General features: G+C 43.7%; 3 protein-coding genes across 9 annotated transcripts; 1 reads left to right on the plus strand and 2 right to left on the minus strand.

Annotated features, from left to right (window-relative positions):
• The first annotated feature begins 5,257 nt into the window (after positions 1 to 5,257).
• LOC106607035 (telomerase RNA component interacting RNase) lies at positions 5,258 to 7,306 on the plus strand. The gene is made up of 3 exons (XM_014203593.3): positions 5,258 to 6,098; positions 6,457 to 6,534; positions 6,629 to 7,306. Exons 1-3 carry the CDS (start codon positions 5,826 to 5,828, stop codon positions 6,731 to 6,733), a joined length of 456 nt encoding a protein of 151 aa, XP_014059068.1. The 5' UTR covers positions 5,258 to 5,825; the 3' UTR covers positions 6,734 to 7,306.
• A 277-nt stretch (positions 7,307 to 7,583) lies between these two features.
• On the minus strand, positions 7,584 to 17,975 carry LOC106607034 (ubinuclein-2). 4 transcript variants are annotated; one of them, XM_014203589.3, is made up of 17 exons: positions 17,345 to 17,975; positions 16,842 to 16,973; positions 16,615 to 16,722; positions 15,832 to 15,942; positions 15,609 to 15,715; positions 14,991 to 15,453; positions 14,298 to 14,368; positions 14,044 to 14,173; positions 13,778 to 13,884; positions 13,538 to 13,648; positions 12,538 to 12,681; positions 12,184 to 12,234; positions 12,024 to 12,066; positions 10,777 to 11,901; positions 10,106 to 10,310; positions 8,378 to 8,446; positions 7,584 to 8,157 (listed from the first exon to the last, which is right to left on the minus strand). In XM_014203589.3, the coding sequence occupies exons 1-17, from the start codon at positions 17,654 to 17,656 to the stop codon at positions 8,111 to 8,113; spliced, it is 3,336 nt and encodes a 1,111-aa protein (XP_014059064.3). In that variant the 5' UTR covers positions 17,657 to 17,975; the 3' UTR covers positions 7,584 to 8,110. The 4 variants fall into 4 exon arrangements, with proteins under 4 accessions (XP_014059064.3, XP_014059063.3, XP_014059067.3 ...); XM_014203588.3 differs by having other exon boundaries at positions 7,584 to 8,178; XM_014203592.3 differs by lacking the exon at positions 8,378 to 8,446.
• A 351-nt stretch (positions 17,976 to 18,326) lies between these two features.
• LOC106607033 (intraflagellar transport protein 56) lies at positions 18,327 to 25,408 on the minus strand. 4 transcript variants are annotated; one of them, XM_014203583.2, is made up of 20 exons: positions 24,998 to 25,408; positions 24,265 to 24,399; positions 24,029 to 24,121; positions 23,811 to 23,925; positions 23,645 to 23,694; positions 23,383 to 23,528; positions 23,169 to 23,216; positions 22,914 to 23,085; positions 22,677 to 22,751; positions 22,469 to 22,571; positions 22,293 to 22,348; positions 21,983 to 22,021; positions 21,767 to 21,820; positions 20,502 to 20,565; positions 20,289 to 20,377; positions 20,093 to 20,176; positions 19,904 to 19,973; positions 19,700 to 19,806; positions 18,864 to 18,997; positions 18,327 to 18,658 (listed from the first exon to the last, which is right to left on the minus strand). In XM_014203583.2, the coding sequence occupies exons 1-20, from the start codon at positions 24,998 to 25,000 to the stop codon at positions 18,547 to 18,549; spliced, it is 1,749 nt and encodes a 582-aa protein (XP_014059058.1). In that variant the 5' UTR covers positions 25,001 to 25,408; the 3' UTR covers positions 18,327 to 18,546. The 4 variants fall into 4 exon arrangements, with proteins under 4 accessions (XP_014059058.1, XP_014059061.1, XP_014059060.1 ...); XM_014203586.3 differs by lacking the exon at positions 23,169 to 23,216; XM_014203585.3 differs by lacking the exon at positions 21,983 to 22,021.
• Positions 25,409 to 27,427: the final 2,019 nt, after the last annotated feature.

The raw sequence follows: 27,427 nt of genomic DNA on the forward strand, positions 1-27,427 counted from the left end.
TGAAGGAGCGTGCAATTTGGCATGCTTACCGCAGGAATGTCCTACAGAGCTTTTGCCAGAGAATTGAATGTTCATTTTTCTACCAATGTTTTAGAGAATTTGGCAGAATGTCCAACAGGCCTCACAACCGGTGTCGTGTGGGTGAGCAGTTTACTGATGTCAACGTTGTGAACAGAGTGCCCCATAGTGGTGGTGGGGTTATGGTATGGGCAGGCATAAGCTACAAACAATGAACACAATTGCATTTTATCGATGTCAATTTGAATGTACAGAGATACCGTGACGAGATCCTGAGGGCCATTGTCGTGCCATTCATCCACCGCCATCACCTCATGTTTCAGCATGATAATGCACGGCCCCACGTTGCAAGGATCTGTACAACATTCCTGGAAGCTAAACATGTCCCAGTTCTTCCATGGCCTGCATTACTCACCAAACATGTAACCCGTTGATAGTACCAGCTATCTGGCTTGACTGACCTACCTGGCTGGCGGGCTGGACCTACCATGCAACCCATCTCCACGCCTTGTACTAAGTCACTGTAACCATTTGCTGAGGTATCAGGCAAAAGCAAAACACCCTCCTAAATGAAGGACTCGCCACTTTTTTTGTAACTCAAGCATGCACGGTGTGAAGGGGTTTGTGTTTTTATGTCTTTTTCTTTGTATAACTTTTTAATCAGTGCATAGAGGGTTATATAAAGGTGAAGGACAAGTTTGTAGTCCAGTGTATTCTAGTATTTTGCACTACAAATAAAATGGGGAAACCTGTATTTGGAAAAAGCCAGTGATGAGGATATTGTTTTTGTAAATTGGCCTCCAGTACGGTAGATGACAACACGCATTCATTTACTAGGCTAACTGACGATTGACGTGACTGAAGTGAAGAGCTTTTTGAGTTCAAGCGACATGGATACAGTAACCATTTGAACAGTTTGCTACTACAGCATATGGTCCCGTGTGGCTCAGTTGGTAGAGCATGGTGTTTGCAACGCCAGGGTTGTGGGTTCGATTCCCAGGGGGGACCTGTATGAAGAAGAAAAAAAATTATGAAATGTATGCATTCACTACTGTAAGTCGCTCTGGATAAGAGCATCTGCCAAATGACTTAAATGTATGGAGCGGAAAGATTGTGGAGATGTGGATATTGACAGCGAGGAAGAAGGAAAGGACTTTAGGGAAGCGGTATGGTGAGGAAGATTGGCATCAAGTACATCAAAATATCCTGGTTGCTCAGAAATTGAATGTGACGAGCGTGAGGATGAATTACCTGCGGTGACAGGTGTGGTGAAGACTGGAGTTCGAGCCTCCCCCCATGATTCTGTGCGAGTGAGATCTTTTCCTTTTGGCTGATCCATACGTGGTGTCAGGTTGGGTGGAGAAGGGGTTGGGGACTGTCTGTGAAAGGAACTTAAAGTGGACTCGTGAAAAGACCTGTGACTTGCTTTACTCTCCGGAGCAGGGCGTCATTGAAAGGAGCGCTAACTGGGGTGGCGTTAGGTTCTGACACCCGCCGTTTGGTGCAATGCAAACCTGGTGGAGAGCGTTGTGAAACGGAGAAGACTGTCTATCTTGCTGAGTTTTGATGCAGTCTTGACTCGATAAAGTCAAGTAAGGATGAGTCAGTTATTCCGTGAGCGCTTTTGTCCCAAAACCATTACGGTGTTTTAGGTGCCAAGTTTATGGTCATGTTGCAGCAGTGTGTAGGAAGGAGACGTGAGAAGTGTGCAGGAGGGCATGAGACAAAATAATACTTTTTCCCCCCACTGTATTTGATCCCCTGCTGATTTTGTACGTTTTCCCACTTACAAAGAAATGATCAGGCTATAATTTTAATAGTAGGTTTATTTGAACAGTGAGAGACAGAATAACAACAAAAAAATCCTGAAAAATGCATGTCAAAAATGTTATAAAATGATTTGCATTTTAATGAGGGAAATAAGTATTTGACCCCTCTGCAAAACATGACTTAGTACTTGGTGGCAAAACCCTTGTTGGCAATCACAGAGGTCAGACGTTTCTTGTAGTTGGCCACCAGGTTTGCACACATCTCAGGAGGGATTTTGTCCCACTCCTCTTTGCAGATCTTCTCCAAGTCATTAAGGTTTTGAGGCTGACATTTGGCAACTCGAACCTTCAGCTCCCTCCACAGATTTTCTATGGGATTAAGGTCTGGAGACTGGCTAGGCCACTCCAGGACCTTAATGTGCTTCTTCTTGAGCCACTCCTTTGTTGCCTTGGCCGTGTGTTTTGGGTCATTGTCATGCTGGAATACCCATCCACGAACCATTTTCTGGCTGAGGGAAGGAGGTTCTCACCCAAGATTTGACGGTACATGGCCCCGTCCATCGTCCCTTTGATGCGGTGAAGTTGTCCTGTCCCCTTAGCAGAAAAACACCCCCAAAGCATAATGTTTCCACCTCCATGTTTGACGGTGGAGATGGAGTTCTTGGGGTCATAAGCAGCATTCCTCCTCCTCCAAACACGGCGAGTTGAGTTGATGCCAAAGAGCTCCATTTTGGTCTCATCTGACCACAACACTTTCACCAGTTGTCCTCTGAGTCATTCAGATGTTCATTGGCAAACTTCAGACGGGCATGTATATGTATTCTTGAGCAGGGGGACCTTGCGGGCGCTGCAGGATTTCAGTCCTTCACGGCGTAGTGTGTTACCAATTGTTTTCTTGGTGACTATGGTCCCAGCTGCCTTGAGATCATTGGCAAGATCCTCCCATGTAGTCCTGGGCTGATTCCTCACCGTTCTCATGATCATTGCAACTCCACGAGGTGAGATCTTGCATGGAGCCCCAGGCAGAGGGATATTGACAGTTCTTTTGTGTTTCTTCCATTTGCGAATAATCGCACCAAATGTTGTCACCTTCTCACCAAGCTGCTTGGCGATGGTCTTGTAGCCCATTCCAGCCTTGTGTAGGTCTACAATCTTGTCCCTGACATCCTTGGAGAGCTCTTTGGTCTTGGCCATGGTGGAGAGTTTGGAATCTGATTGATTGATTGCTTCTGTGGACAAGTGTCTCTTTTACAGGTCACAAGCTGCGGTTAGGAGCACTCCCTTTAAGAGTGTGCTCCTAATCTCAGCTCGTTACCTGTATAAAAGACACCTGGGAGCCAGAAATCTTTCTGATTGAGAGGGGGTCAAACACTTATTTCCCTCATTAAAATGCAAATGAATTTATAAAATGTTTGACGTGTTTTTCTGGATATTTTTGTTGTTATTCTGTCTGTCACTGTTCAAATAAACCTACCATTAAAATTATAGACGGATCCTTTCTTTGTCAGTGGGCAAACGTACAAAATCAGCAGGGGATCAAATACTTTTTTCCCCCACTGTATGTAGTATTGGTGGAAAAAGCTGTGTGTCTAAATTCCCCCGCAGGCTGCCAGTTGGGGAACCCTGCTGTAGGGGTACCTATTGTATGTTGCTGAAGACACAAGTGTTCATTTCAGAGAAAGGCAGGTCAAGGTTGCCAGGGTCAGAGTGGCACAGAAGGTGTCGTATGCTGAGGCAGTGAAGAGAGTATTAGATGAAGGTGGATCCAGGGCAAGGGATGCTAAGATGCTCCCTGTGAGTAGGACGAGACCAATAGAGAGTGGAAGGACTAGTAAGATTGTCTTCTTCGTGTACATAGTGTCGTGGAAATTCTAGTCAAGTGAGAGAGACTTGTCATTTCTTCAAACAATCATTCTTTATTTGATATCAATTAATTATTGCAATAATGGAACAATTTTAAAAGGGAGAGATAGGGACACCCCATCCTCTCCTAAAGGACAAAATAAAAATGTTGTAAATCTTAATCTGTCCAAACAATTCAAATTTTGAATTCTTATTTTCCATTTTTCTTTCCAATTAACTCCCCATTTCCTTTCTTTCCCACTTTCTTTGTTACTTTCACTATTCTACATATCTGTTTACTTTAACTCAGAAGCCCTCTCAATCACCATCACCCAGTACATTTCTCTTCCACTCAAATACTTGTTCCCCTCAACAATCTCTCCGTCTAACATTACTTTACCAGGTGAACAAAAAGTGTTAAATTATAGACAAAACAAAACATGATAACTTCTGTTAACAGGGAGGCCACTGTCCTCCCTCCACTCTTTAATCATTTGTGTTTTTATCCACTCCAACATTTACTGTATATACTATACCCAATCTCCGTTGCCCAATCTCCGTTGGATATTCACAATTTGCTTCAGACTCATTAAATGTCTATTATTTTAAGATTAATATTTATAAACTACATCGGCCAACTTCAGAAGTGAAATTATACATTTGGAGGGAACTTACTTTCTAAAGTAGCTCTCGAGACAAGATTTCTTTCTGATTATAACTTTCACAAAAACATGCCTGGCACTATCCACCAGTCCCCTGTAGATGGCGCTCTCTGTCCATAATAGGTCTGGCGCCTGAGATGGCGTACAGGAAATCAGACACTCCGTTTTACCTACTCACGAATTGGTTTAGAACGTCAAGCTTTGGAATATCAACAAACTCCATCGGGACTACAAATTATAGCCTTAAGTTTAAAAACAAATCTCTACATGTTCAACATTTCAATGGTTCTATTTGACAGGTTATAGGTTTTGTTTCAAAATGTATTACCAGGACGGAGGGCATCCCATAAGTATTTATAGTTTTATTGGTTAGGGGTAAATCAATTCCCCGTACTTTTACCAAAAGTGGACATACGCCAATATTTTTCTGAGACTATTTCCCATGTAATCTTTTAACATTATCTCTATCGAATGATCCATTTTTGCTTAAACTTTTATTTAACTAGGCAAGTCAGTTAAGAAGAAAATCTTATTTACAGTGACGACCTACACCAGCCAAACCCTGCCAACGCTGGGCCAATTGTGCGCCACCCAATCACAGTCGGTTGTGTTACAGCCTAGATACGAACCACGGTGTCTGTATTGACGCCTCAAGCACTGAGATGCAGTGTCTTAGACCGCAGCGCCACTCGGGAGCCCCAAGTATGACTCCCTGATGAAAAAAAGGTTAAATAAAAAGATAGGGCCAAGTAGTGGAATAGTAGGGAGGTTTTAATGGGTGAAGGGTTAGTTAGTTCGTAGGGCAATTTTTCTTCCCTTTATCCTCCCCTTTATTTCACAAACTGTAATGAGTTCACACTCCAGAACAGTAAGACACAGCCCACACAGTAGGAGGCGGCATGCACCTCTAACGAATGTTTGCGGACCGCCATAATACCATAGAATAAGAAGATTGACGTGCTGACGTAAATGATAAATCGAAATTCAACATGGCCGATAACAAGTGAAAGAAGATCACATCTGGACAAATGCAGCCAATATATCAGTAATATACTTCACTTTGAGAATCGTTTGAAGAAAAATATTATTATATATAGCTAATGTGGTTGATTTGTGTTTTGCAATGGTTTAGCTACTCGTGACACAATTGTTTGGTCATTAGCTAGTTGACATTTTTCGAATAGCTAGTTAGCTACAACGCTGACGGGGCTAACGTTAGCTAGCCTCCAACAACAAGTCTGAGTTTTTTTCGCCGCGAGGACGTGCTAGCACGCTGGGAGGCGGACAAGTGTCGCTCCGATTAATTTATGGATTTCCACGTTTTAAATTAGATGGCTTCGTATGCTAGCGCCTTTGCCTCGAAGTTTGTTGCTTAGTTTGGGGTTCGGGTGGAGTCCGTCACCGATAGCATTTTTTTGTCAAGTAGCTAGCCGGCTTTAGTTTGTGTTATTGACACAAAACGACCAGAGAGCACACCACTAGTTGCAGAAAGGCCTAAAGGAACTGAACCCTTTTACGTGAAAAAAAAGCTAACATGGATCCGAAGCGTGGATACAACAGAAGACATCAAAACAGCAGCGATTCGAGCAGTAACAGCCCGGGGTCGCCAGACAGTCCTGCACCGGGAGTCAGCAAAGCAGCAGCGGCCAATACATTTGCTAATGATGGAAGCTTTATGGAGATGTTCAAGAAAAAAATGGAGGAAGAAAAAAGAAAAAAAGAAATGGACCAAGGATGCGGTGATAAAAGTACTGCTGACGAAGGACAGTCGACACAGGAAAAGAAGACTCCGAGTGTGACCAGCTTTGTAAGGGGTTTGGCAGTTGTTAGCTAGAGATTGTAGCCAATGGCAATGTCTCAATTAACAAATTACAAACTTTTTTTTAAATCCACCACACACAGCTCACGTTAGTGAATAGTTACATCACCATAGAGGGATACATTCACACTTGAAGAGGTGCACTGCAGTGTCACCAACAAGTAACCTGAGATCCACATCAGGTCTAGACATTGGAAAGCATTCATTAACTACTCAAGACTTCAGGATTGTTTCCCGTGATAACATTGGCTTGTTCTGTGTTCTCTCGTCTTGTGTAGTCTCCATCATTGGCAGTCCACCCGCAAGGGCTCGTATAACGGTTTCAGTCTTCTATCCCCTAACCCAGGTGGGGAAGCGCAGAGGTGGCTCTAAATTGGCCCTCAAGACTGGCATGGTTGCGAAGAAACAGAAAGTGGATCCTGAGGTGCAAGAAATATTTTTTCCTGATCGTTTTGTCATGACATTGTCTTCACTTGTGTCCTCTAAGCCATTGTCTAATTATTTATTCTGTTTTCCAGATGGAGGGCAAGGGGGATGCCTGGACAAAATACATGGCAGAGGTGAAAAAGTATAAAGCCCATCAGTGTGGTGATGATGACAAAACCAGGCCCCTGGTCAAATAGACTCTGGAGGACCTTTAGAAAGAAAAACCAACAGGGATTGGGACAGCCATCAAACCTTCTGCATACTGCCAGACTCTTTACAGCTGTAGAAGCGATCACCTATTTTAATGTTTAATCTTGTTTTTCCAGTTTTCTTTTTGGGTTTAAATGAATGTCAGCTTGTGTGCTGTATGGGGCAATAGCATTTTGATGTGGGGTTAAAAAGGCTTTTGGGATTGTATTGGAGTACATTACTGGTCCTGCTTGATTATTTAAGGGTTATGCTGTCAGGATTGTAGCTCCTGGATTAAGTCATGAGTAATTTTCTGAGTTTGTTTGAGATATGGCATTTGATGTCAGCTAAATTATAAGCACCGCCCATTGACCTGTGTGTTTTGCCTTGGGTGTGTTGGCTTTGTCTGGACCCAGAACCCTAAAGAACCTCTGTGCTGTTTCAACCTCAGTCTGGTGGAGGCACAGAAAGTTGTGCAGCCTTGTGTTGATTCATTTGACCTTTTGGGCTGCTTTGGATAAGCAACCGTCAGGTAGTGTCTCCGGTTTGTTACCCATCAAATAAACTTTTGATTAATCAGACTCCAGGTAGCATGGTAAAGTGTTTCTTTGCAACGCTGACCATTTGTGGATTTTAAGAGCCAATGTTGAGACGGGGGGGGGGGGGGGGGGGTTTGTTCAGCCCACTCTTATATACTTTTTACTATGTGGATGTTATTGGCTTGTTTTCCATTTTTATAAAAGTTATGCAGTGTAGTACTTCATGAAAGTGAGTGAAGGCACAAGACATGAGGGAACAGAATTACCCATGCTGATGACCATAGAAAGTCACCAATATACCATTTTTTTAATAATCCTGCATAGTTCATGGCTTGTTTTATTGAATTGTGGAGTTATGTACAGCAAAAAAAAAATACAGCTCCAGTCCCTAAACAAATTCAACAACATTCGCATTTAGTATCATTTCTTACAGGTCTAGATAATTACATTGAAAAAGCACCATCAAATAGACACACTAACCCAGGTATCAGGGAGGGTTACACAAACAAATTTGCACACTGATGCTAAATAGTGCATTCACACACAAACCAACAAGCAGACCTCTCATTCATTCTCCCTCCCTGACCACAGTGATAAAGGTCTGTTCTGTAAACGTTGACAAAAACAAACTTGTCATTAAGCCTTATAATATTAAAACAATTATCAAATTGCTGTTTAAAAAATAAGTAACAGCCGGAAGATTATCGAGAGGGTCCAATTCCCCATTTCAGCCCCATCCTGTGTTTGGGCAGCTTCTGTTAGTCATTCAAAGTCATCCTAGTTCCTGATTTGTCCTGATAGCTGTCATATCATAGTGGATGTCCTCAGTGTTCCAAACAGGCGTGGTCAAAGAGACTTCCTCTTCACATCCCCTCCTTGGGTTTGATTGACATCTGGACGGGAAGAGTAGAGTTCTTGAAATATTGATAGGAAACAAAAACAAATATTTAAACATAACACAAATGACAACCACCGACATGACGAAAGCGGCAGGCATGCACAGAGACTATGGAGGGTCAGACAGGGAAGATGTCTGTTTTTCTTCTCAGGGACATTTGAAGTGACAGCGGGCTGAGAGGAGAGAGCGGGGTCACAGGGAAGGGCAGATTTTACCTGAGAAAGCGAGCTGTAAGTGAGGAGGCAGAGCAACCTGAGACCCTGACTGGAGACTCTTTAACAGATCTGAGGAGAGACAGGAGGACATGGGAGGGAGGAGGAGACACACAGGAGAGTGTAGGTCAAGGGCATGGTGAGCTCGGAAAGGCAGTGGAGACGAAACAAGAATAGGAAGCAAGACAGAAGAAACGGGTTGAAAGGAAAAGAGATGAGCCAGGTCAAATAGTAGATGGATGTAAAAGCACAGGAGATTAATGGAAGAATAACATTTTAAAGAAGAGGCACAGAGGGAGAAGGGGAGAAATGAGGGATGAACCAAAAAAACAATATGGGAGAATGTCAGACAATGGAGAAAAACATTGCAGGCTTCCAGACACAGCATGGGGATTTAACACAATGGTCCAACAACATAAAATACACAAACTATACACATACCCAGACATCAACATCCGCACAGACTAGACTAAAGCAACCCCATCTCGATCAGCTGTTCTACATTCAACTTCTGCTACGTTACAGCCTTATTCTAAAATTAATTAAATCACCCCCCCTTATAATGATTAAGCAAATACAGGTTTTTAGAAATGTTTGCAAAAAAACCTGAAATGTCACATTTAAATAAGTATTCAGACCCGTTACTCAGTATTTTTGTTGAAGCACCTCTGCCAGCGATTACAGCTTAGTCTTCTTGGGTATGATGCTACAGTCTGAGGTCCTGAGCACTCTGGAGTAGGTTTTCATGATGTATCTCTCTGTACTTTGCTCTGTTCATCTTTCCCTCAATCCTGACTAGTCTCCCAGTCCCTGCCGCTGAAAAATTCCCACAGTATGACACTGCCACGACCATGGTTCCCCATAGGGATGGTATTGGCCAGGTGATGAGTGGTGCCTGGTTTTCTCCAGATGTGACGCTTGACATTCAGGCCAAAGGGTGCTTTAGGTGCCTTTTGGCATACTCCAAGTGGGCTGTCGTGCCTTTTACTGAGTGGCTTCCGTCTGGGCACTCTACCATAAAGACCTGATTGGTGGAGTGCTGCAGAGATGGTTGTCCTTCTGGAAGGTTCTCCCATATCCACAAAGCAACTCTGGAGCTCTGTCGGTGACCATCGGGTTCTTGGTCACCTCCCCGACCAAGGCCCTTCTCCCCCGATTGCTCAGTTTGGCCGGGCGGCCAGCTCTAGGAAGAGTCTTGGTGGTTCCAAACTTCTTACATTTAAGAATGGAGGTCATTGTGTTCTTGGGGACCTTCAATGCTGCAGACATTTTTTGGTACCCTTCCCCAGATCTGTGCCTCAAAACAATCTACGGACAATTCCTTCGACCTCAGGGCCTGGTTTTGGCTCTGACATGCACTGTCAACTGTGGGACCTTATATAGACAGGTGTGTGCCTTTCCAAATCATGTCCAATCAATTGAATTTACCACAGGTGGACTCCAATCAAGTTGTAGAAACATCTCAAGGATAATTAAAGGGAAACAGGATGCACCTGAGATCAATTGAGTCTCATAGCAAAGGGTCTGAATACTTACGTAAATAAGTTTATTTTTATTTTTAATACATTTGCAAACATTTCTAAAAACCTGTTTTCATTATGGGGTATTGTGCGTAGATTAAGGCTGTATTGTAACAAAATGTGGAAAAAGTGAGGGGGTCTGAATACTTTCCGAAAGCACTGTACATTTTTCCGTTTTTTCATGTTTCTGTGGACTGGCTGTGTCACTCACTCTGGGTCAGGGAGAATGCTGAGCTGTTGCTGGCTGAGGAGCCGCTGGCCCCGGTGCTGGAGCCAGCTGTGCCCACTAATGGGGGCAGGTTTAAGAGTGAAGGAAACGGGAAGGGCAGGGAGACGGGAACCAGCCCCCCCAACATCCCAAAGCCCAGTGGGAGAGATGGAGCAGAGCCAAGAAGACTGCTGCTGGCTGAGGACACCTGGAGAACAAAGGCATATTCTTAAGCAATAAGGCCCGGGGGAGGGGTGTGGTATATGGCCAATATACCACGGCTACGGGCTGTTCTTATGCACGACATAACGCGGAGTGCCTGGATACAGCCCTTAGCCGTGGTATATTGGCAATATAGCATAACCCCCTGGAGGTGACTTATAGCTATTATAAACTGGTTACCAACGTAATTAGAGCAGTAAAAATAAATGTTTTGTCATTCTCGTGGTATACGGTCTGATATACCACAGCTTTCAGCATTCAGGGCTTGAACCACCCAATTTTTAATTAGAAATATAGACCCAGACCAACAGACAACATATACAAAACATAAGAGATAAAATACATAAATACACAGACAACACAAACCACACAGTAGACGATAAACAAATTTTGAACATTTGCTGCACCATGACCTTGTCCCACCCAGCTACCATCTCTTACTTCTCACTTACCTGTGGCAACTGAGAAGAGACAGACTGTGTGGAGACAGATTTAATAGGCTTAGCCCCCTGAATGGTTCCACCTGCCAGCCTTTGTCGCTGATTGGCCGAGGCTGTGGTAGGGGAGGGACTGGATCCCGAATGCTTGCTGATGGATGAGGTGTTGGTAAGGCTGGTGTTGGCGCTGCTGCTGATGATCTGAGAGGGGGTCTTCTGCCCTCCTGGAGGGGTGTAGCTGCCCTGGACCAGTTTGGCTGGCCCTCCCGGAGCACCTGAGAAAGGTGGGCGGAACCCTGCTGGGCTTTTGGAGGAGTACTGGTGCATACTGGAAGCTGCCTGAGGCCTGGGATTGGGGGAGGGTGAGGAGAAGGTGGTGGGCGTTAAGGGGTTGGGGAGGCGAGGGGTGAGTTTGATGATGGGTGAGGTGCTGCTGTGGGAGGACTTGGTGAGAGTGGCCTGCATGGGGGTGATGAAGTTGGACTGCTGCTGAGCTTGGGCTCCTGAGAGAGAGTGGGAGAAGGAGGGAGAGGGGGAGGAGAGGGGGGTGTCACCGCTGTTGGCTTTAGTATTATTGCTGCCAAAGCCCTTCTGATTGGGGGGCGGCCGCGGCTTAGGCTGGGAGTGAGAGCCGGGAGCGTTGGCTTTACTCAGTCCCGTCCCAGCAAGCCTCTGAGTGCTCTGCACTGATTGTCTGTGAGCCTGAGCCAGGGCACCTCCACCCTTCATCGACCCCAACCCCTCGCTCCTCGCTGAGGACAGAGAAGGGGAGACCGTGGGAGGCCGAGAGAGAGAGGAGGAGGAGGTAGAGACGTAGAGAGGTGTGTTGGAGCTGGGTGTGTTGATGGTGCTCTTCTTGTGCTTCTGGAGGAGAGGTGAGGCGTGGAGGGAGGACGGGGCAGTCTTGGGCCTATCAGGGGAGGGGGGACTGTCCCCTTGGATCAGGCCCTTGGCTGCGTTGCTGAGGAGGGCCAGGGCCTGGGAGATGGAGTCCAGGGCGGGGGCGGTCAGCTCTTCATCCAGGGAGTCCAGCAGACAGATGGTCTCAGCGGGGGACTGGGAGGGCCGGCAGGCCACTGGGGCTGCAGGGGAGGGGGTCGCACCAACTGAGGGGGTGGATCTCTGGACCCAACTACCCTCCTGGATCACCAAACAGCATAGGAGATAGAAAGAGCAAACAATTAGTGTGATCTAAATCTATTCAAACAATGGTATTGAAATGACAATCATGCACGTAATGCATCAGACTGCAAAACACTAACCTTGGGTTTAGACTTGGGAGTAGGAACCATCTTTTTCTTGGCTCTGGATAACAGTGAAATCAAAAGGAAAAAGAGTGCATAATTAAGAACACCAGTGTTAACCTTTACTTATTTTAAAAATCACTATATTTAAGTAAAGTATATCAAAGTAATGACTCACGGATTGCCAGTGAGATGACAATGAACCATGAGGCTCTCTTTGAATAGCATCCTGAGGAGGAGAGGAACGTGGAGAGATTTTTTTAAATGTATTTTTTTTTAACCTTTATTTAACCAGGCAAGTCAGTCAAATTCTTATTTACAATGACGGCCTACCAGGCAACAGTTCTGCCTTGTTCAGGGGCAGAACGACAGATTTTTACCTTGTCAGCTCATGGATTTGATCCAGCAACCTTTTGGTTACTGGCCCAAAGCTCTAACCACTAGGCTACCTGCCGCCCCATGTGATGTGGTGAAATGCAAACTAGGTTAAAATGGTCAAATTGTATACTTTTATGAAAACGCACACACTGACCTGCCCTGCATCCAGCCCTTGGGCCACAGTGGTTTCACCTCAGTCTCCATGAAGGCCTTGAGATAGTCCTCTGGAGACTGGGAGCTCTGGCCCTCCAGCTCATAGCATCCCAGCTTCACCCTCACCAGGTTACACAGCAACACCCTACAGACCAACACACGTTCCACCAACTATGCATTACAATTTCAGCTCCACTTTTGGCGAATGACTCATTCTTTTTGGACAACTCTTTTTACTGACTCGAGAGTCATGATTCGCTTTTCTGGGCGACTCGTTAATTTTAGTCATTCGTTTGACTTGCTGGCTGCATTTAGTTCTACAGCAGGATTGATACGCACTCCTTCAGTCACTCCGGAGATGTGCTCCGACCAACAACTGTTCGTCATATGAGCGCAGGTAAAATAGATCATGCTGCAGGCAGCATAGAAAAGAAAAAAGACATGTTTAGAACTAATTAATGATTGCATGGTGCAAGAATAAATGCTATGATGGACACAGCTTTGTAGAACCAAAAGATACACAGCTTCTGCTCAACAAACTCGAATCATCATGAACTGCAAACGATATTGTGCTTATCATCACCCTCACACCACTCAAGCATCGCATTCCGCCAAGAGTCGTTCACAATCCTGTCCGGTTGCGGCCACAACTAGACTTTGTTTCAAATGTACCAAGAAATAATCGTATTTGTATGCCTAGCAATCAACAAATATACATTGTTTAAAGCACCATTTTACAGGTCTGTCACAAACGACATCTCCAACAAGCCCCTTATGGTGAACGACCTATGAACGAGAGGCTTGTAGAATTATGACTATTTCTAGTTTTTAGTTATCGTTCCCCGGGGTCCTGCATGCTCTGGGCATTACTGACTCAAATGAACAAAATGAGTCGAAAAGATCGGCGTCAGTAAAAAGAGCCGAACGTCCCATCACTACACTAAACCAAAACACCTGTATAACATAATTGTATGACGTTAAATTAACAAATGAGAGCTCACCTGAGCTTCTCATCCCAGACAAACTTTTTGCGAGGTCCCATCACTCTCTTCCCAGGCTTCTCCTCATCCTCCTCTTCTGATCCGTTCTTTTCCCCTTCTTCTGACTGCTGCCTGTAAATACACAACCCAGAGAGAATATTGGACGAGGAGTGGAAAAATAGACAGCATGGGACAAAAGGAGAGGTATGAGAGGAAATAAGAGGTGAACAGAATGCAGGAGAAGAAAGGAGAAGGCCTTACTTGGCCACTTTGGCGATGCAGTCCATGTTGTATCTGGCGATCTGCTCTGGCATCACGCTGCACACAGCCAGCTTCAGCTTCAGTAGCGGGGCACGCAGACGGTCATCCTGGATGACAGAAGATGGAAAAGGTTACAACCACGCACACCAGATGACACTTACGCCACACACTCCGTTAACAAACAATCTACAATTAGATAGAAGACAAGAACAGGCATATTATGTGCACACATAAACATACACATAAAATGTCAAACAAACACACACCTGGATATTGAGGCTGAGCTTCTTTAGGCGTTTGAGCAGAGCCTCCTTGTTGCAGGGCACAAAGGCCTCTAGATGGGAGTAGACTGAAGAGCGCACTGCTGCCGGCTGCTCCTGGACCTGCAACTCAATACTGACCAACACACAGAGGAAGAGGGTTAGACATTGAGATAAACACAGACTAACACATGCAGAGAGACGGTCAGGGGAGGAAAGAGGGTTTGTACTGTTGTAAAGAGCTCAGAGCAGAGACTCACTCCAGTAGGATGTTGTTCATGTCCAGCGTGAAGAACTTTTTCCTGCCCTCTTGATCAAACTGATGAGAAGCCTGTTCGTTGGGAGAATAATTCAATTTCAGAGATTCTCCAAAACAAAACATATTATGCTCAAATGGACACTGAAATGTAATGCAAATCAATCAATCACCTGCCCTTTCACTCCTCTAAGCCTCACCTTGTCGTCTAAGCTTTTCTTTTTGAGTCCCTTCGTTACAGTACCTCTCGCTCTTGGCCTCCTCTCCTCCCTGCCTCCACTACCTTTCTCTCCTCTTCCAGATATTCCCCTCTTGCCCTTTCCCGTCACTGTTCTGTCAGAGAGAGTTGGCACTTGTTTTCCCCTCATCATCTCCCTCAAAGAACATCACTGCTCTCTTGTTGCCACAGCAACCTCTACTTCTCACTCCTACTTGTGCCCCTGAGAGAATGCATATGTTACTCAGGTCTCTTTATGGAAGGAAATATCAAAATGGTGACAATCATCACTTTTCGTTTTTAAGGGGGGGGGGGGGGGGGGGGATCAATGCACTACATGTAATGTGCTTGAACGTTTTCAACGAGCAGTGAGGGCCTTTAGACCCTACAAATCAAATAAAGAAACTGACTTAAGACCTAAAATATCTAAATATTAAATATATCTGCAGCTGGATTTGATTGAAGATGTCAGTCACTTACCACTCGGAGGTCCTCAATGCGCTTACTGAGAGGGGCAGGCAGTCCATTAGGCAGAGGAGGAGGGGGCAGGAGACCTTGTACCCCCTGGACCCTACCCTGGACCCTACCCGGAGCACCGTTCTCCCCCTGCGCAGGGCTGGAGGGCTGAGGAGAGTCCAGCAGCCCAAAGTCCAGGTCGCCCATCATGTCCTGCAGCATGTCGTTGTTATTGGCTGAGCCCAGCAGTGACATCATGGCAGGGTCGTTGGCCAGGTCGGCCATGCTGATGTCGTTGGGTTTAGGGTGGGCGTTGAGCAGGGCACTGTTGGTGTTGTGCTGGCCACGGGGCAGGCCGGGGTTCTTCTTGCGGTTCTCCTCCTTCTCCCGCGTGAAGCGGCGGAGCATGGCGGCCAGATTCAGAGAGTCCTTCATCAACTTCTTCCTCTTCTTCTTCTCTGGCCGGTGGACATTCAGGCCAGACGCTCTGGAAGATAACATCGGACCATTGAGTTGCTACATACCATAGACATATAGCATAACTATGAAGCACACGGCTCAAGTCAAAGTTCATACATCGGATATGAGCTTATACATCAGTTAACTTCAGAAGTGGCACAACAGATGTAGAACATTGCTCACCCTTGCTTTGGCATCCTGATCTTCCTGGGCTTTTTCTCATCCATGTTACTAACATCTTGCTTTTTCATTCTCTTCTTTATCACACGCTCCTCACCATCTTTCAACTTCTACAGACAGGAGGAACAAACACTGAGCTTGTCACATGATACAGAAATAGAGTTTAACACTGAATAACATTTGTTCACATATTGAAAAGGTGTGTGTGTGTGTGTGTGTAACCCACCTTGAAGTCCTCTCCCTCTGACTCGGAGGCTGCTCTGAACTGCAGGGTGCCAGTGTTGATGTAGAACCCTCCCAGCTTAGTGTTGAGGGAGGCTGGCACCAGCTCATCATACTGAGGGAAAGAAAGTAGCTAAGGGATAATCAACAAGGGGCTATGTATTCTCTGGAAAATAATAAACAACATGGAAGGTGTGTTCGACTACACGCTAGCGGAGTGGAACTAACCTTCCATGGAGTTGCATTATTTTCCGAGTTGATTTTCCCTTTTATACCATGGCTATAATTTAACAAATTTACAGATAGAAATTCATTCAACATCCACTGAAGTAGCTAGCAAGTTTAGTAGATATAGTAGCTACAGTAATTGCCTTGGTAACCAAACAAACAGCTTGCTATTATGAAAATGAAATTCAACAATGCCAATAATGTTCTCAACTCAACTTTTGCTTTCAAATACAGCTCAAACATAGAACATGTAAGAATGAACTGTAGCTATTGAATTCTACTGTGCTGATATACCGTGCATTATAGGGAAATAATGTCCGCTCTAGAATGCCCGTCAAGCCAATCAGGAAAGACTATTCAACAATGCCATGGTATAACAGGTTACAAACAGCAGAGAAACTAATAAGCAAGTATGGGGGAGAGGAATGCAATGTGTTAATGAAAAAGGATCTATGATACAGGAGCTAGGGGTAAAGTGTAAATATGTTAAAGCTTGTTTACATGAGTCTGTTCACAAAGGAAGGATTCTACAGTATATGAGCAGACAGAGGGTACTTACAGCCTCAGAGTTATCAATGAATGGGTCAGTCTCATCGTAGCCAAAACCAATGTCGATGAGATCCTGCAGCCTGTCCTTCCGCTTCTTTTTCCCTGTATTGGCCTGTGACTAGAGGAAACAAAAAACTACAGTTGGCTAGGTGAAAATATACAAGGCAAATGAAAGTAATTCAATCTATTTGATCTGTGTAGACCTATTTGTTTCCCCCACAAAGTAAAGGAACCTACATATTTGCTCTCAAATTTCTTGGCAATCGCCTCTACTTCTCTTCTCTCCTTCTCGTCGTCTGCAAAGGGGTCGTTGGGGTCCAGGGCTGGCGTCAGGCCTTCAGGAGGTCCTGGAGCAGGAGGCTTCTTCACCTTCAAGAGACAATCAGGCATGTCAGGAAATGAGAGTAGGTAAAATGGGTTCAACTGTGGATTCTTAGTAGCTTAAAATGTCATCTTAAAAGTTGTACCTCCAGCAAGATGGGAAATAGATGTCATTACCATATTATATGATTTATATAACGGTAATATAAACATTCATATGAAAATTAGAACGTTATAGCCTACATGAAGTTGGCATGCTTACATCATATCTAAGAATACTGTAGCTACAGTTGGCCAACATCGCTCTTGTTGACAACAGCACCATAGCCTCGAGAGCTTACACTTCAAGCTGCCTACGCGTTCACCGGCCCAGCCTGCTGTGTTATCACTTGTAGCCTTGACTGATTTCACGTCTTTACCTGAGTAGATTGAACAAGTTCACTGTAGTTGAATTCAGCAGATCCCCGTTCGCTGGGTTCGGGCAAGGAGAGGTTCAAGCGCACTGTTACACGTTTTGTTTCCGCTGGATCCCCGTCACCGGCTTTCACGATACCGAATGGACTAGCACCAGTACCACCTCCTGGCCTGGTTGCTGCACTTCCACCCCCTCCATCTTCCTCCAAACTGATTTCGGCCTCATCTTCCCGGCGGCGTTTCTTGGATTCCGAAGGCGGTGCATTGTTGTTAAAAGAAGAGATTGTGACAAACGGTACTTTTCTCGGTTCGGCCATTTGATGCTGACCGTCACAGAGCCCCTCGGTACGAACACACAAGGGAGGACGAGACTTCACTGAACTAACGTTACTGTAGCTTGCTATCTAAAATTGGGAATGTTCGACAACTAACGTTAGTTTACCATCTAGCTATATCAGGTAATAAAATGCCTTAACCCACACAGTGGTATCTTCTGCGACTCCCAGGTTAGCTCCGGGGCCTTTAAATCACGAGGAAGAGTAGTTTTAGTTGTTTCCATGAAATTGTTCGGTAGCTACCGCAAGGAGGCATCTGAAGTAGCCATCTTGACCATTATTATCATTATTCAGTGAGAGTAGTAACTGGGCGTGCGTACGAAAAGAAAGCGGAAACAGAAAAGTCGGGGAGCAGTCTTTGACCAATCATAGAGCGAGAACGCCCCTCAAGAACCGCCTACTTTGCATACTAGCGCGAATATGGAGAATCGATTGTTCCCTGACTCTGGCACGCGGGATGTTTTGACGAGGATCCTTGAACACTTATCTGGACTGAACGCACCGAAACACAGGACTACCCTTCATGAGAAAATATGCATTGAAACCAACAAATTCTAGTGTTATATATTTCTGTATGCATGATAAGGACTGGTCTTTATGTGCTCTAAAACGTAATGTCAAGGCCAGAGATAGTAAAAGCACAGATGTGGTATAAGATTTAAATATTTATTCACATAGGAAAATATGTACAGAATAAATGTGCAGAAAAACGACACCAATACAATGTACTAGCAAAATAACAAACAGGAAAGAGATTAATGAATAATGAACAAACTGGCACTTATGGTGAATTTTTGCATTTGACTGTCAGTTTGCCCAAAGGGCCCTTTTCTTCATATAGGCTATGCATTCTTAAGTAAGGAATGATAACATCACAGAGAAACCCTGTTGTCCTTGGCCCATTTCTTCAGAATCCTGATGATGTATTCCACCTGAGGATTCCCAGTGTTCCTCAGCAAGGGCAGCACTTCCCTCAAAGCCTCCCTGTAAAATACACACAATTGAGCACATTATGGTAACATAAACACTCACATTGTTAGACTTCAGCAATGCAAAATACAGCCCATCATGTAAAAAAAAATTGTTAGGTCACTGAGCTGAGGACAGATTATTTCAACGCTATACAAAGTGGTGACATTCATGATCCTATATCAATCCAATAGATTGCTATGGTAGACATGGTACCTACCTGGGTTCTCTGCTTGCCAAAATTAGCTGAAAGATACCCACACAGGCTCCCCTTTTGCCCTCCCAGTACTCAGGGTTGGGGTCCAATCTCTCCAAGACATCAAATGCCTTTGCTGAGTAGTAGAACTGGCCCATCTGTAGATGAGAGAGAGAAGAGTTGCACATGGTGCAAATCAGTGGTGTAAAGTACTTAAGTAAAAATACTATTTAAGTAGTTTTTGGGGGTATCTGTACTTTAGTATTTATATTTTTGACTACTTTTACTTTACTACATTGCTAAAGAAAATGATGTACTTTTTACTCCATACATTTTCTCTGACACCCAAAAGTACTCGTTACATTTTGAATTCATATACTTATCAAGAGAACATCCCTGGTCATGCCTACTGCCTCTGATCTGGTGGACTCAATAAATACATGCTTCATTTGTAAATGATGTCTGAATGTTGGAGTGTGCCCCTGGTTATCTGTAAATAAATAAAAAAATCTAGAAAAGGTGTCCGTATGCTTTGCTTAATATAAGGAATATGAAATTCTTTATACTTGTACTTTTGATACTTAAGTCTTTTTTAGAAATGACATTTACTTTTAATACTTAAGAATATTTAAAACCAAATACTTCTAGACTTTTACTCAAGTAGTATTTTACAGTGTGACTTTCACTTTTACTTGAGTCATTTTCTATTAAGGCATCTTTACTTTTACTCAAGTATGACAATTGGGTACTTTTTCCCACCACTGGCGCAAGTGCTCTCAGAATGAAATAACTTCTGTCCTGATGGGGAAATTAAACTTTTAGGAAGTTGAGTGATTTTGGAATTAATAAAGGAGAGTAACCTTGTAGCAATCGTTGGCTATGAGCTGCAGGAGGCTGAAGGACTCTGCTGAGGTCTCCATCTTCATGTAGAGCTCCCAGGCCAGACGGGCCTTCTGGTTCATAATGTCTAAAATAGGACAACAGGGTTCATTGACAACAATAGAACAACCACACAGTGTTATACCAGCAAATGTTTACATCGTTTAATGAGAAGGAGAACATACAGCAGCGTGCCAGCCAGCTCAGGTACACATAGTCACTCTTGTTCTTGTCATTTTGAATCAACAGGAAGATCTGGGAGACAAAGAGAAAGCACACACTTTTAACAGACAATAAAACACATACATTCGTATCAGTGAAAAAGCTAACAAAACGACATCAAATAATCCCAAAAGTACATGTCAAGGTTTTACCTCCTCTGCCTCCCTGTAGTTGCCAACAGCAGCTTTGGCCTGTGCATAGTTGAAGTTGAAGGCGTCATCGTTGTAGAAGTAACTCTGTGAGCAATGAGAGTTCAGAGTATTTAGAATCCATTGAAGAAAGAATATTGATGTTCTATAATTATCAATGTGGACACAAATGTGTGTCAGGGTATTACGCTGTGCTTACCTTGACAGAGTTGAGGTAGATGAGCACATCCTCAAACTGCCTGAGCAGAAAGAAACAAGAAGCCATGCACTGTCTGCCAGGGATGGTGTCTAAGACACAGGGAAAGGAATTGTTAAAGAAAGCACCAGTGTAAAAACGTATTTACCATTGAATTAGTGCAGTACAAAAAATGTCACTCTAGTCAGTATTTTAAATATCTGGAGGAGCACTCACCACATTCGCTAGCTGAGCCACCAACCAGCTGGAAAAACTGCTGAGCAATCTTCAGATGATCTCTCTGTAATGGAAAAATAACATGATAATATCACACAAACAAAATCAGGGCGGGTATCAAGGCAGAACTATAGATATACTGTACATGAATCTATAGTTATATATACACTGAACAAAAATATAAAACGCAACAATTTCAGGATTTTACAGTTCATATAAGGAAATCAGTCAATTGAAATAAATACAGATATGCATCTGTGTCACAGGTACCTTCAAAAAAGGTTGGGGCATGGATCAGAAAACCAGTCATTATCTGGTGTGACCACTATTTGCATCATGCAGCGCTACACATCTCATTCGCATAGAGTTGATCTGGCTGTTGATTGTGGCCTGTGGAATGTTCTCACTCATCTTCAATGGCTATGCGAAGTTGCTGGATATTGGTGGGAACTGGAACACGCTGTCCTACACATCAATTCAGAGCATCCCAAACATGCTCAATGGGTGACATGTCTGGTGACTATGCAGGCCATGGAAGAACTGGGACATTTTCAGCTTCTAGGGATTGTGCACAGATACTTGTGACATGGGGCCGGGCATTATCATGCTGAAACATGAAGTGTTGGCGGCCGATGAATGGCACAACAATGAGCCTCAGGATCTTGTCACGGTATCTCTGTGCATTCAAATTACCATCAATAAAATGCAATTGTGTTCATCAGCTTATGCCTGTCCTTACCATAACCCCACCGCCACCATGGGGCACTCTGTTCACAACGTTGACATCAGCAAACCATTCGCCCACGTGACGCCGTACACGTGGTCTGCAGTTGTGAGGCCAGTTGGACGTACTGCCAAATTCTCTAAAACGACGTTGGCAGCGGTTTATGATCGAGAAATAAACATTCAATTCTCTGGCAACAACTCGTGGACATTTCTGCAGTCAGCATGCCAATTACACGCTCCCTCAAAACTTGAGAAATCTGTGGCATTGTGTTGTGTGACAAAACTGTACATTTTAGATTGGCCTTTCATTGTCCTCAGCCCAAAGTGCACCTGTGTCATTGAGCATGCTGTTTAAATGAATCAGCTTCTTGATATGCCACACCTGTCAGGTAGATGGATTATCTTGGCAAAGGAGAAATGCTCACTAAGATGTAAACACATTTGTGCACAGAAAGCTCATGAAACAAGGGAACAACACTTTACATGTTGTGCTTATATTTTTGTTCAGTGTAGTATCTAAATGTATCTCTGGTACTCACCGACCCCATCTCCTGTCCGAGTGCAGCATTCACAACCCCCTTCAAGATGTACTCCTGAAAAAAAGGCAAGGAGAGGTTACAGCACATATGCACTTACCATACACCACAATCCATTGAGTTCATGGCTAGGGCTGCACTAACCCTGGCAAAGAGAGGAGGAGGATAGGGAAAGAGGGGGAGATGGCGAGAGAGAGCTGGCTGCACACACACACTTACTGTACGCTGATGTACATTAAGACTAACACTGCCCTGAACCTGAGAAAGAAAGAGAGAGAGAGAGAGAGAAAGGGGGAGGTTAATACACAAACGCCTACCACAAATGACTACCCTGCAAACGCAGAACTACACCGCAAACTACACTATCCTTGTAGAAGGAGGAAGAGGAAAAGGGAGAGCAGGGAAGAGAGGGTAAGATTACTGGACCCTAAAATAGCTGAGGGGCAGGAGACGAATGATAGGCGGGATGAAAAAATAAAAAGGGAGGGAGTGAAATCTGGAAATGGTGAATGGAAATAGAGGAATTAACCTGTGGTGTGGTGGGTTCTAAGTCTTTGATGAGCTGGTAGGACTCCTGGACATCATCTGAGAGAGATAGAAAAATACAACTACTATCCATATATTAACAGTAAAAAAAGAAAAAACACTTAGTTATCAATCAGTTATCATTAGATTGGCTAGTCAGTGATAAAAGTGGCGGCCCACCTTGTCTAAGGTAGTAGATGACCAGATTGAGACGAGCCTCAGTAATGACATCAATCAGTGCAGGCAGCACTTGCAAGGCCCCCTCCCCGCTACGAAACACCACCTGAACACCAGAGAAAGAATCAAAAGGGTAATTTGCTTGCATGCTGTTACACACGTGAGGTGCAAAACTGCTATGTTCCCTAGGCTGATAAATCATGTCTCTCACCAGGTTGTGTCGGATTAACTCCTTGGCAAACTCAAAGGAGCTGGAGGAGATATCTATCAGGTTTTTCAGCTCAGTCTGAGAGAAGGAAAGTGTGATTTTAGTTGTTTAATACTACAATGTTGTACATTGCTGAGTCACTGACTGAAGCCTTACAAACTTTAACAAAGCAACATTCAGACAAACAAGGTATAATTCTGAGAATGATTTGCTCAGGACTCGCTTGTCAAGTTGCGTTACCTCTGCTGCTTTTCCGTTGTAGAGCCTGAAGTGGTTGCAGGCCTTGAGGTTGAGAGCGATGGTGGAGTCTGGGACGCTCTGCAGGTAAACAGCCAGCACCTCCTGGGACACATCGTAGTAGTCCAGCTTGTAGTAGCACAGAGCCACATACACATTCAGGGCCAGGAAGTCTCTGCAGCAGACACAGTATGAACACAGCATGAGCTCCCCCGACTCACAGTAGGTACAATGAATCGCTCTTTCCCACCCTCTCACCTGCATAAGCAGTCACTATCCTCCTCTCCAGTCTCCGTTATCTTCTCTCTGTCTCAACACAGGGAAACTATCACTCTCCCTCCCTCCACTCACTCTCTAACTCCCCCTCTCCTCATCTCAGTCTGTGCCGCTACTCCCATATATGTGTCAGGATTACATTTGGAGTGTTGCCCGGTGTCTCTGTCACTCTGTGGTGCATTCTGTTGCCTGTCACCTGTTCTGCAGCAGGATGCGTTTGTAGATGTCGATGGCCTCCTGGTAGTGGGAGCGCATGTAGTGGATGGAGGCCAGGCTGAGCTGGTCCTCTGTCACATCCTCCAACTCCTGGTGGAAACCCATCAGCTGCTTCTCATCATTGAACTGGAAAAAAAAGAAATAGACCAGAAATAAGGGTATAACAGAACTAATTCTGTTATATAAGTTGTTTGGTACCATAGCACTGAATGAATGAGTTAGCGATAAGGGCGAAAGCTGACCTTGTGAGCCAAGTGGAACAGTAGTCGATTCTGCAGCTGGCATTTAGGGGCTGAAAGAGGTAGAGAAAGCACGTAAGGTAAGGGAGAAAAGGTCTTTAATTTTTAATATCACCTTTTGTAATAAAGCAACAAAATGTGAGAATGGGGAACAAGGTGGATGAGGTACCCTTGCGTGAAGCCTCCTCTGCTTCTTTGTAAAGCCCCAGGAAGAAGAGAGTACAGGCCAGGTAGACCCACACATCCGGGCGGCAGTCTGGTTTGTCTGTCAGGGCCTTGTATTCCTGAGGAAGGAACACATAGGTATTAGATCATGTCTCACAAAAACAGGAAAATACTTTCACACATCCAAACCAATGTTACTAAATTCAATAAAGGTTTTCAAACCTCCATGGCTCTCTTGTAGTCACCAAGGTGGAAAGCACAGTAGGCCAACCACAGGTCTGCATCCTCCCCTCGCTCGCCAACATTGCGCTGAAACTGAGCAAATTGAACCATATTGATAGGATGAGCATCATATTTCGCAGACAGTAATGTAAGCACTGCATTGTTCAAAGTTATAACAGCTCTATAAACCTATATGTCACACTTCAGGATGCATGCAGCCAGAGTGGCATTTATACCTCCAACAATGTAATGGCCCCCAGATAGTCTCTTTGAATTAGGAAGTCCTCCACAAGCAGTGACTTTTTTTCTTTTATCTTCTTATTTACTGGGATCTCCCCACCAACAGCTGCTGGCTTTACTCTGGACAGAATCTGAGAGAATGAATATGAAAATGATATAGAACTCCACAGCCGGTTCTGTCCACAACAGCCATAATTACTAAGGGCCCATTCAACTAGTTACTTGTCTCAAACCTGTGGCTGGGCTGCAACCTGGTCTCAAAGCATTTCGTATTATTCTCTATGTAAATCCGAGACACCCCATTTAGAATTATATGTTTCGTATAAAATGTATGAATTTGAGGATGTCCATCACCCATTTCGTATGATATGTTATGAATTTGCTAAACATACACTATGTAACCATACAACCTAAGTAACCATCTGTCTTGTAACCATACCATACCAAACATAATATATTAATTTCAGTATCCCGGATTTAAGTGTACTGTTACGTATTTTACGGTCTAGTCTATGAGACCAGGCTGGCGTGCTAGGTAACGTTAGATTTCTGCAACAACAACAAAATATAATAATCATCCAGCACGGAAATGTTTACAGACTTCTTCGTGTGGTAGTTAACCTAACGTTAATGCTAAATTGCATGGACTACTAAGAAACGGTTCAATAGCTAGCTAGCTAACAGTACGTTAATGTTAGCGTAGCTGCATACAGTAAAGCAAACACTTACCATGGCCAATGGAGTTAGTCGTCACGAAAGCACAGTAACAGCGCTCAGATAATCAGACAAGATACATGTTTTTCTAATCGAGAAATATATGCTAACCAGCTAGCGTAACAGATAGCTGTTGACAAGCATGGGAGCTCTTGTCGCCAAGCAACGTCCCCACCAGTCTTTGCCCCTCCCTAGCCTACTGGTTTATCACTGTGTTTAGAGCTGGAGTTGTAGAAAGTGAATTATAGACGCAAGGCGAGTATGCCAAAAAAACATTAAAGTTTTAGACTGCTAACACTATTACACACGCTTGTCTTATAAATGGACATAAAGTCTCACATCCATTCATCATCACAGCAGATGAGGAATAGCAGATTCCTCAGTGGTTGAAAATGGTACCACTTCTCCCAATATGATGTAACAGGGTGATTCTGCAGCACTATGTCCTCGGGTATTTTGGGGGGATTTTATTAATACATGTTTTAATTCTTTATTTGTTAAGTTAACACTACAATCACCCCAGATTTTTTAAACACATTTCTATCAAGTATTTTAGCTACTTTTCAGATGCATTTTATACCTACATTTCACTATTTTGCCCTTGTCCCTGACCCATACTTCTGAGCTTCTATGTTTTTCTATGAGAAAACATGAATAATTACACATTATAAACTGGGTGGGTCAAGCCCTGAATGCTGATTGGCTGACAGCAGTGGTATATCAGACCCTATACCACAAGTATGACAAAACATTCATTTTTACTGCTCTAATTACGTTGGTAATCAGTTTATAATAGCAATAAGGCACCTCGAGGGTTTGTGGTATATGGCCAATATACCACGGCTAAGGGCTGTGTCCAGGCACTCCATGATGCGTCGTCCTAAGAACAGCCCTTAGCCGTGGGCTATTGGCCATATACCATATACCACATGCCTTATTGCTTAATTATATAATGTCATCTAGTAGAGAGAGTCAATTAAATAAAATCTGTATCAATATTTGTGAGTATGACCTTTATATTTACACAAAATAAGTGGTGTAAAGTACTTAAAAAGTACAAATACTTTCAAGTACTACTTAAGTAATGTTTTGGGGGTATCTGTACTTTACTATTTATATTTTTGACAACTTTTAATTTTACTTCACTACATCACAAAAATAAGTACTTTTTACTCCATACATTTCCCTGACACCCAAAAGTACTCGTTACATTTCGAATGCTTAGCAGGACATGAAAATGGTCCAATTCACACATTTATCAATAGAACATCCCTGGTCATCCCTACTGCCTCTGATCTGGCACTCACTTAACACAAATGCTTAGTTTTTAAATTATGTCTTAGTGTTGGAGTTGTACTTTTTACTTTAGTCATTTTACTTTGTCATTTTTTACTCAAGTATAACAATTGGGTACTTTTTCCACCACCGCACAAAATACATCTGTCCTTTGGTAGTGGTGTCATTTCCGCCACTGAGGGCAAAATTCCTCATAACGTTTAGTCAAGAGAATGTTAATTTAGTTACCATGGAAACGTATTGTGACACTGAAGCATATGGCTGCAGTGGACAGTTGTTCCAGGTGTGCTGTCCAGAAGTTGAAGAAAACTCAATATTGCTGGTGTAGAGAATATTTTTTTATTATCAGTCATTTCCAAACAGGCCATAATTTCTTTAATTTATGGTAGAATTGATGTTTTAAAATGTATTTTGTGTTTAGTGTAAACTATATGCTAGCTCTGATACTAGCCAAAACATGCTAAGCAGTCTGTCATTTTTCTCCAAAAAACTGTAGAAGTGTCATTTCCATCCCAGTTATTTCCATCACAAACGTACAGTGGCTTGCGAAAGTATTCACCCCCCTTGGCATTTTCCCTATTTTGTTGCCTTACAACCTGGAATTAAAAATAATAATTGGGGGGTTTGTATCATTTGATTTACATGATGCAAAATATTTGTGAAACAAACAAGACCTAAAAAAACAGCATCACTATTCACCCCCCCCCCCCCCCCCCCCCCAAAGTCAATACTTTGTAGAGCCACCTTTTGCAGCAATTACAGCTGCAAGTCTCTTGGGGTACATCTCAATAGGTTTTGCACATCTAGCCACTGGGATTTTTGCCCATTCTTCAAGGCAAAACTGGTCCAGCTCCTTCAAGTTGGATGGGTTCTGCTGGTGTACAGCTATCTTTAAGTCATACCACAGATTCTCAATTGGATTGAGGTCTGGGCTTTGACTAGGCCATTCCAAGACATTTAAATGTTTCACCTTAAACCACTCGAGTGTTGCTTTAGCAGTATGCTTAGGTTCATTGTTCTGCTGGAAGGTGAACCTCAAAAACAGATTTCCCTCAAGAATTTCCCTGTATTTAGCGCCATCCATCATTCCTTCAATTCTGACCAGTTTACCAGTCCTTGCCGATGAAGAATATCCCCACAGCATGACGC

Source organism: Salmo salar, chromosome 06, assembly GCF_965601325.2.
Source record: "Salmo salar chromosome 06, fSalSal1, whole genome shotgun sequence".
Lineage (NCBI taxonomy): Eukaryota > Metazoa > Chordata > Actinopteri > Salmoniformes > Salmonidae > Salmo > Salmo salar.